At 47.7% G+C, this 10,141-nt stretch overlaps 1 protein-coding gene across 4 annotated transcripts; it reads left to right on the top strand.

Moving 5' to 3' along the window:
• The first annotated feature begins 335 nt into the window (after positions 1–335).
• LOC149276054 (SERPINE1 mRNA-binding protein 1-like) lies at positions 336–9,719 on the top strand. 4 transcript variants are annotated; one of them, XM_089503962.1, is made up of 8 exons: positions 336–591; positions 2,632–2,830; positions 2,934–3,077; positions 3,182–3,253; positions 7,478–7,552; positions 8,353–8,533; positions 9,347–9,520; positions 9,663–9,719. In XM_089503962.1, exons 1-8 carry the CDS (start codon positions 336–338, stop codon positions 9,717–9,719), a joined length of 1,158 nt encoding a protein of 385 aa, XP_089360088.1. The 4 variants fall into 4 exon arrangements, with proteins under 4 accessions (XP_089360088.1, XP_089360086.1, XP_089360089.1 ...); XM_089503960.1 differs by having other exon boundaries at positions 3,182–3,289; XM_089503963.1 differs by having other exon boundaries at positions 3,167–3,253.
• Positions 9,720–10,141: the final 422 nt, after the last annotated feature.

Below are 10,141 nucleotides of genomic sequence, written 5' to 3'. Positions count from 1 at the left end.
GTTTCTCTCACTCCCACCTGTCTATCTTCCTGCTCTCTTCCATCTGTCACTCCCCACCATCCTCCCCCATCAGCCCTCACTAACGGGCAACCCGCAGACGAACACAGGCCCGGACAATGTTGCCCCGCTGCTTGCTGGGAGTTGTAGGCAGAACTCCTAGCGCGTCAAAGGGAAGGAGGGACCGCGCGAACTACAACTCCCAAGATACCCCGGGCGGGTAAGTCCCGGATGTCTATCGCGCCGGAAGAGAAGGCCACCTCTTTCCCAGCCATCTTCTGGCTTTAGCAGCTGCAGCCGCGCGTAATCCGGCAGCATCCAGCCTCACAGGGGCCATCATGCCCGGGCACTTGCAGGAAGGCTTCGGCTGTGTGGTCACCAACCGTTTCGACCAGCTATTTGATGACGAGTCCGACCCGTTCGAGGTGTTGAAGGCCGCCGAGAGCAAGAAGAAGGAGGCGGCGACGGCGGGCCCGGGCAAGAGCGCAGCTCAGGCCGCCAAACAACCCCGCAAAGAGTCCCAGAAGGAGCGCAGGAACCCCCTGCCCGATAAGAAGGAGGAAGCCCCGCCGCCCGTAGCCCTCAAGAAGGAAGGTAGGCAGGGCCCGCAGCCTGGCTCCCGCAGTCAAGGCCTGGGCCAACCCTACTGCTTCGGGACAACATGATACCCGCGGGCAAGAGGGGTGCAGACTGGAGAGCACTGCGGGGCGTACTTTCCTCTGCACCCCCAGTCAGAGCTCAGGCCCTTCAGTCTCAACCTCGAGGTATTTTGGCGTTACGGAGTTCGGACCGTTACATGCCCGGTTCTGGCTCACTGTTATTGGGGGGGCTGGTAATGGGGTGTCGGGTTGTTGGGGGAGGGGAGCGGGATCTGCTCATAGTCCTGTCACAGGTGGCGGGAGTCTACCCCCGACCACGTGGGGACAGTGGGGGAGGGGCGGTGATAGCCCTGGGGTATCGGGGTGCAGACACGGGGTGGCTGTCAGTGGTTCAGGGGGCTGTAGGTGGGGTGACGTGCGATCGCACTGACCTCGCGTGTGGGGGATGGGGACCCTGTCATGGTCTCCTGGCGTGACACTGGTTAAAGTGGAGCCCATTCTTTGTCTGGTGCTCACCCTGCCACCCGTGGGCTTGTGGATCAGGCCCCACGTGCTCGTGTTTATCTGATCCACAAAGGCACATGTGCTGAACCTGCCACTTCCTAATAAACAAGCATCGCCCACCCGTCCTGTTTACAAAATAAAAACTAACGTGGGGTCTGCCTGCTCCTCATACCGGCGATCTATAGCGCACCTGGCTACTAATGCTGCGGAAGTGCTTTCTGATGGCTGTAGATGAGTGGAACAGCCTTCCAGCAGAAGTGGTAGAGGGTAATACAGCGAGGTTATTAAACATGTATGGGATGGACATACGGCTCCTGAATCTAAGACGAGACCAACGACTGATTAAGGTCTTTACAGCAGGAGAAACGGGCAGACTAGACGGGGGCTGAATGGGGCCGATGTGCCGGCAGGTTCTGTTATGTCTTGCTTTGGTGTTTATAGTTTGCTTGGCGTGTTTGGGCAGGTCGGGTATACCATGGGCTCCCGGCGGGGCAGTGTTCGGTTAATTTTGGATCGATCTCCCTTATAAATAGTTTCTATCAGACTGTCAACAAACAGGTTTATCTCTCGTACGCGCAGCAAGCGCTCTCGTCCCATAACAATGTTTACTCGCAGTCACGCGACAGTCACAAGCGGCCTGTGTCAGTCGGCGGTTGCCGAGCGATCTCGTAACGCACGGATACCGTTTGAAAGTCTCTCGCCGTAGTAACGGATCTCCGTGCGAGGCGTAACGCGCGTGCGACAGGCTCTCATGGTGATCATAGGTCAGACGCAGAGCCCTGGGCTGTTGTCGCCGCTCGCCCGCTGGGTGTGTAACTGCTTGCTCCCCGCGCGTTTTTCGCAGTCAGCTACATTTTGCGGCCGCACCCAGGCGGGAGTGATTGTAAGCCGTGAGAATTATTGGCTTCGCGTTTATTCCCCGTTGTAGTGGAGATGCTGCTTTTTGATAATTGCGTGGTGTGATTGGCAGGGGTAGCGAGAGTTAATCCCCGTTAAGACCTCTTTACTGGTTTCGGCAGCTGCTGTCAGCCAGTTGCGGAGTGGGGGCCATGGAGGGTCACTCCTCGGAGCGCAGCATGTGCTGTCACTCAATCGCTCACATCGAGGGTCTTGCTCTGGTCAGCACTCAGTGTGATGTCATTCTGTGATGGCTTTCAGCCCAAGGAACAGTCATGACGTCGTATTACTCTTTACCCGGTGCTCAGAGATTGGCCGCGTTTACCGTGTCAGCTGATGCTATGTGAAAGTGTTTCTGGGGGTGCGATTAAGATCGTGTAACCCTCTCCCTTCCTCTGTTAAACCACTGATGGGTTTGCGTGTCTTTGGGGGGGGGGGGGGTTACTGGTTTTAGGGTATTTAGCCCCATAAACAATACGGTTACCGGCCTAAATTCCTAGTAAAACAGAACTTGCCCGATATTTCCGGGCAGTTCTTAGCCTGAGATGTTTGGGGAAGCCGTGCCTGCAGTACCCCACGTCGTCCCCTTGAAGGCAGCAGTGAGCCGACACTTGTGTTTTCCTATCTGTGACAGGCATCCGGAGGGTGGGCAGGAGACCCGATCAGGCCCAGCAGCAGCCGCCCCAGCAGCAAGCGCCAGCGGCCCCGCCAGCCCAACCAGGTGAAGGCAAGCCTGTCGACAGAAGGCAAGCAGAGAGGCGGCCACCCCGCGAGCGCCGCTTTGATAAACCCACCGAGGAGAAGGGCGAATCGGGAGAGTTCTCTGTGGACAGGTAAAGGCTCGTAGTCATTTTACACATGAAAATAACCCAATAACTGATCCGTGGCTACCAGCCAGACCTGCTTGTGCTTCAGCTCCTGCTTCTTCTGTTTCAGACCCATGGTTGACAGGCCCGTCCGTGGACGCGGAGGGCCGGGCGGACGGGGCCGAGGCGGCCGCGGTCGTGGATTGGGCAGAGGAGATGGCTTTGACTCTCGTGGCAAACGTGAATTCGACCGGCACAGCGGCAGCGACAGAGCGTAAGTCTTGCTGCTCTAGCTCTGCTTTTCTTGGTTTTTTCCTCTGATGCCCGAATCCGATCACTGACCTTGTGACTCATTTCGGTTAGTTCTTCACATTTCAGTGGCCCCAAGCATGAGGATAAGCGCGGCGGCAGCGGATCTCACAACTGGGGCAACGTTAAGGACGAGATGAGGTTAGTAGAACCAACTTATATAACTTTCAATGGAACGTTTGGAGATAGTTTGGGGTTTAACCCCTTAATGACAATTGCCGGTCCTGGCACGGCACGGAAAAGCATGTGCTTTACGACAATTGACGTGCCAGGACCGGCACGTCTTTAAACGGGTGCAGAAAGCGATCTACTATCGCTTTCTGCACCCAAAAAGCGTTGCTGAATGCCTCGACCTCGAGGCATTCAGCAACGCCGCGATCGGCACGAAGGGGCCATCTCTGGCCCCTCCACGGGGCGTCAACATCCGCCATACTTTGTATGGCGGCGGACGCCCGTTTTAAAAGCGTTTAGGAGGCGATCGACGATCGCCTCCTAAACTTAAATGGTGTCGCTGGAATGCCTCGATCAGGAGGCATCCAGCGACACCAAACACTAACCTTTTGATGGGCTGTGACCGCTCCGGAGAGCGGTCACAGCCGCAGCTGCCGGCAATCTTCGCCATCAAGGAAGATGGCCGCCGTCCTGTAACAGGAACCACAAATTTTAAAAGTTCGCTAGATAGTCCAGACCATCTAGAGAACTTTGGCTCCACTTGCAGGTTGAATACAGGTACTGCATTCACCATGCAAGTCAATGGAGCCCAGCTTTCTAATCACAGTGTGATTAGTAAAAATAAATAAAAAAATAAAATAAAATTAATAGAAAAAAATAGTAAAAAAACAGTAAAATGTAAAAATCATTTCCCACTGATGTCACTATCAGGGGAACCTCCAAGTTGAAAAAAAATGTTACATTTTTTTTAAAAAAAAATAAAATAAAAATATATATATATAAAAAATATATTTTTGTGAGCAAGTCCTAAAATTAGCATATTAGCTTAAAACAATTCTCGCATGGAAAGAGTTAAAATACTGGCATATTAAATGCCCGTGGGGTGTCTACTTTTAAAAAATGTATGATTTGATGGGGTAAATTGAATGGGCCAGGTTCAACAACGTCCCAGTTAACACGGGGGGAAGGATGGCCACACATCTAATTTCCAATTAGAAAAATGCACACGTACCAAATGTGGCCTTTTAGTTCCCCCAAAAAATGACACACCCATGCATGTGGGGTATCACTGCACTCAGGAGATGTTGCTGAACACATTATGGGGTGTCGTGTGACAGCGGCATATACCAGGAGCTGTAAATTCATACATAAAGTAGGTGTGTGTGGGAAAAATACACACACAAAAATATTACTGCAAACTTTGAAAAAATGCTGGTGGTAAAATATGTGCATGCAAAGAGTTAAAATACCAGCATTTAAAATACCCTGTGGTGTCTAGTTTTGAAAAATATATGGTTTTGTTGGGCACACTGAAATGGCCCGGCTCAAAGATGTACCAAATAGGGCATGGGCAGTGGATCCCAAATGCCAAAGTTCAACATTGAAAAAAGCGCATGCCCCAAATGTGGCCCTTTTGCCCCAAAACAGCCAGGCAAAATCATTCATGTGAGGTATCGCTGTACTCAGGAGATGTTGCTGAACACATATTGGGGTGTTTTGTGATAGTGACATATACGAGAACATTTTAATTCATACCTGAAGTAAAATGTGTATGACAAAACAAATGCAAAAAATGACTACCATAAAGTTTGACAAAGACTGGTGGTAGATATGGTGCATGGAAAGAGTTAAAATACTAGCATTTGGAATACCCTGGGCTGTCTAGTTTTCAAAAATATATGACTTGATGGGGTAAATTGCATTGGCCGGGTTCAAAGATACCCGAAATGGCACATGGGGGGAAGAATTACCAGATTTGGAAAAAATGGCTTTGAAATAGCAAAACGCTACCTGTACTTATTGCCCCGTAATGGGTAGAAAAAAGCAAAAAAACATAAAAACATTGGGTATTTCTAAACTCAGGACAAATAGTAGAATCTATTTAGCAGGTTTTTTCATTACCTTTTATAGATGAGTAAAAGATTTTTCAACTAAAAGTTAGAAACAGTCATTTTTTTCTAAATTTTTCACCATATTTTATAATTTTTTTAATAGTAAATAATATGATACAATCAAAACAATGTCATCTAAAGAAAGCCCTTCTTGTCCTGAAAAAAACAATATCTAATGTGTGTGGGTTCAGTAAACGGGAAAGAAGAAAATTACAGCTAAACACAAGCAGCGCAGAAATGTTAAAAAGGCCATTGTCACGAAGGGTACAAAAAGTAAAATCAGCCTTTGTCTCGAAGGGGTTAAGTCGTCGCGCTGTCAGAATGTATTTTTGGGGACTGGAACCGTCCGACGTCTATAGTCTCCAATAAAATATTTGTTTTTGGGGAAATTTGCATGATATATCCTGCGACGTCGGCCTCGCTGCTATAAAATTCTCACTTTGCGACGGTCAAAAAAAGTTTGAACAGAAATGTCCCCCGAAGATACTTTATTTCCCCTTTAAGTGTTTAACCCCTTAAGGACCGGGCTCATTTTTCGTTTTGTACCCTGTGGGACCGAGGCTGTTGACACTTTTGTGGTGCTTGTGTTCAGCTGTAATTTTCTCCTCACCCATTTAGTGTACCCACATAAGTTATATATTGTTTTTTTCAGGACAAGATGGGCTTTCTTCAGATACCATTATTTTGATCGTATCATCTTATTTACTATAAAAAAAACATGGTGCAAAATTGAAAAAAAAACACATTTTATGACTTTTATTTGAAAAATCTTTTACTCACCTAAAAAAAGCAAGTAAAAAAACTAGCTAAATAGATTCTACTACTTGTCCTGAGTTTAGAAATACCCAATGTTTTTTTGCTGTTTTTTGTAAGTTATAGGGCAATAAGTACAAGCAGCGTTTTATGATTTCCAAATCTTTTTTAACAAATCTGGTCAGTCTGCCTCCATCTCCTCTTTGGAACATCTTTGAAGCCGGTTAACTCAATTTAACCCATTCAAACCATATATTTTTGAAAACTAGACACCCCAGGGTATTCCAAATGCTGTTATTTTAACCCTTTCCATGCACCAATTATACAACTACACTTTGTCAAACTTTGTAATAGTAATTTTTTTTATTTTTTTTTCACACAAATTGTACTTTAGTTATAGATATACAGGTCCTGGTATATGCCACTGTCAAACAACACGCCAATGTGTGTTCAGGAACATCTTCTGAGTGCAGTGATACCCGACATGCATGGGTTTGTCGGGTTGTTTCAGATTTAAAATGCCACATTTGGGAAGTGCGCTTTTTTTCTCCATTTTGGTCAGTCTGTACCTATGCCCTATCTTTGAGCTAGGCCACTCCAATTTACCCCATCAGCCATTTTTTTTATATATTAGACACCCCTTGGGTATTTGAAGTGCTTTTATTTTAACTCTTTGTTGAGATTTTTGAGAAATTTTAGCACTTGCTCAAAATAATAAACTTTATTTTTTAATTTTTATTTTTTTAATACTTTTTTTATATATTTTTTTACACATTTTGCTGGTACTGGATGGTTCATCTAGTGACATCACTGCATAATTATTTTTAAATGTTGGCACATTTTTTTTTAAATTTTTTTTCCATTTTTTATTTATTTTTATTTTTTTTGAATAGTTTACTAATCACATAGTGATTAGAAAGCTGGGCTCCATTGACTTGCATGGTTGAATGCAGTACCTGTATTCAACCAGCAAGTGGAGCCAGTTCTCTAGAGGGTCTGGAGACCCTCTAGCGAACTTTTTCGTCTTTATTGTTTTATTTCCCGGGCCGCCGCCCGCCCAGAGGTAAGTGTTTGGTGTCGCTGGATGCTTCCTGATCGAGGCATTCCAGCGACACCATTTAAGTTTAGGAGGCGATCGTTGATCTCCTCCTAAACGCTTTTAAAACGGGCGTCCGCCGCCATACAATGTATGGCGGCTGTTGACGCCCCGGGGAGGGGCCAGACATGGCCCCCGATGCCGATCTCGGCCTTGCTGAATGCCTCGACATCGAGGCATTGCAGCAAGGCCGTTTAAGCGAAGAAAGTGATCCTTGATCACTTTCTAAGCTTATTTAATTTTTTGACGGTTCAGGACCGTCAAAGGTCATTTAGTGACCTTCTTGTTATGACGGTCCTGAACCGGCAAAGGTCGCGAAGGGGTTAATTATCGGGACGTCATTCCTCGTTATTAACTATATGATCTTTACATGGGTGTCGGGGGTCTGAGAAAACTGTTACAGCCGAGCAATGCGTAGAATCTAAACCCCGTTTAAATGTTTTTAACCCTCAGCGAGCTGGACCAGTCGGCTGTCACCGAGGAGACGCACGAAGCAGAGGAACAACCGGCTGTCGACACTGAAAACAAGTGAGTGTTGGTTACGGCTGCCGCTTTACTCCAGGGTATTCCCGCGAGGTGGTGGCTGTTCGGCAAAGGAGGTCAAACGGTGTAACGTGTCCCGTCAACCACCCCGCTGCCGATCCCAAAATAGTCTGGCTTGCGAAGTGTGTGAACAAGTGTCCTCCCAGCCCCCCACGCGAGGGCTTCAGCCGCTCAGCAGGCGCTGCGCTTGTTAATGTAAAATGCGTTGCTGCTCTGTCCAATCGGGATCGTTGTTTATCCAGATACTGGGAGCGTAAGCAGCCCTGGTTCAGACTGGAGTGGCGGGGGAGGGGAGCCAGGACCCAAAACAAAGGATTTCCAGGAAGAAGTCCGGGTGATTTATTAACCACTTGTGTGCTTTGGGTATATTTTCTGAATTATGAAGCTTTTTAGCATTTACCCATATTCTCAACCGTGATTATCCTTCGTGTTTGTTGGCGTAGTCACAATACGTTTAAATTGCGCGCAGCTGATGGTACGTGTCAGGCGGACATTCCTAAAATAGGATTACGTGCCATAAATACGATACACACAATCTGGGGGGGGGAACTACACCTCGGTATGGCTGAGGATGATAGGTGTTGTAGGTTATAGAAGCTCTTCTGTATGATGGAAGGATATCTTGGAGGAAAGGGGTTAATGAATCGGCAGGTAATTGGCTGCCGGGGGTCCGGCTGCTTTAACCGGTCGCTGTCCCTCGTGCGCATCTTCATTCACGTGTGGCGAATCCTCCGCACCCTATGCCGTCTTCCCGGTGTCTCTGTATAACGATGTCGTTTTATCAGGGAGAATGAGGCCGAAGAGGCTCCCAAGGAAGAGGGGCCGAAGGAAATGACTCTGGACGAATGGAAAGCAATGCAGGACAAGGAGCGCGCAAAGGTCGAATTCAACATCCGCAAACCAAACGAGGGCGCTGACAGCCAGTGGAAGAAAGGATTCGTCCTTCACAAGTCCAAGAGCGAGGAGGTAACGGTCGCTTCTGTATTAGAAAGCCCGTATCCGTGTTCACCGAAAGTACTATATAAGAAGAGCGGCCAGCCTGCAGAAGTGGTAATTCATGATTATCTGCCTTAAATATCTTGTATTAATAACCTGTATTTATCATTGCTGCCTAATTTTTTTTCTTTTTTTGTATTAAACCGAAGGTTTTGTTTTGTTTTTTTTTGTTTTTGTTTTTTTTTATTTGTACCCCTTCCTTTTAAAGCGTTTTTTCAGCTCTATGTCCGGCGGTTTGTCATTGAATGTCTTGCTCTGTTAGGAAATCTTATCTCCCTGCTTTAATCTCTCCGCGTGCTTATAATGCTTCTCTCTGTGATGCGGCCGTCGTATTCACTTAAATGCGCGTGCCGGCCGAGCGCTCCCTTTATTTCGGTCTCCCTAATGTGCTCGCAGGAGTCTGTCTCGAACTAACAGGCGTTGGACGTCCCTCGCGATCACTGCTGTTTTTGGCTGCAGTAATAGAATGGGGGGGGGTGTATTATCAGCGTTGGTTAAACCTTTGTTCTGTCCCCTCTGGATCTCCTGCCTCATGTCTCGCTTTGGCTCAGTTGTCTGGCTTACCTGTCTCTCCTGTAGCTTTCAGGGAATGTCTTAGTTGGTCATCGCTTACTCAACGTGACCGCGTTCAGATTATTGCTGAACATCCTTTTCTGCGCTGTCATTGCTGGCTTTGGGGGGGGGCGGGGGGCTTCCCACATATACTGTGTCCACCATTCGTTACCGACGACCTGTTTGGAGGAGCAGCGCCGTGAATCAAATCCCCCTCTTCTCTCTTTCCAGGTCCATGCAGAGTCTGATGCTTTTGACCATCACTTCCGTAAGCCGGCGAACGACATCACTTCCCAACTCGAGATCAACTTCGGGGATCTTGGCCGCCCCGGCCGGGGGGGCAGAGGAGGGCGCGGAGGCCGTGGCCGAGGCGGAAGGCCAAGTCGCGGAGGCAGAACTGACAAGGTAATAACAGACGAGAGAGAGCAGCGTGCGCTCCGAATAACGTAGAGAGGCGTGTGGGCCGGGGCGCTCTAGTTCCCCTCCAGAGCCCTTTGGTCCTGTAGCCGGAAGCCTCATTTACGCCGTATCGCTTTATTTCTTGCAGTCAAGCGTTTCTGCCCCAGATGTCGATGACCCCGAAGCTTTCCCAGCTCTGGCGTAAATGGGATGAAGCGTCCGACCCGGGTGCCCTCGAGGCTCTCCTTCTATGAGGCTTGCATGCTTAAGGATCCTAAAACAAAAAAAAAACCAAGACTGTCTGTCATACATTCACACCTATGGACTGAATTTTATCTGTTTTGAAAATGGACTTCTCTCGCTACGCAGAAGCAAACCACATGGTAGTCAAGTTTTGTATTTAGAGATGTTGGTAGCAGGGACATTTTCATAATTTTTCAGAGATTATGCATTCTTCATGGATACTTTTTTGTATTGCTGCTTGAAAATATGCGTTTCCAAACTTGAAATATAGGTGTGAACCGTGTGTACCAGTTAAAGCTGTCACTTCATCCGTGTTTTTATTCTCCATAGGAGTTTTGGGTTCCCCCCCCCCCTTTATAATTGGATTACTTGACTTGCTAAAAA

This window comes from Sceloporus occidentalis, unplaced genomic scaffold (assembly GCF_023333645.1).
Source record: "Sceloporus occidentalis isolate IW3139 unplaced genomic scaffold, rSceOcc1.0.p SCAF_249, whole genome shotgun sequence".
NCBI classification, from domain to species: Eukaryota; Metazoa; Chordata; class Lepidosauria; order Squamata; family Phrynosomatidae; genus Sceloporus; species Sceloporus occidentalis.
Note: the sequence above shows the minus strand (reverse complement) of the source record. Positions and strands in the feature narration are given on the sequence as shown.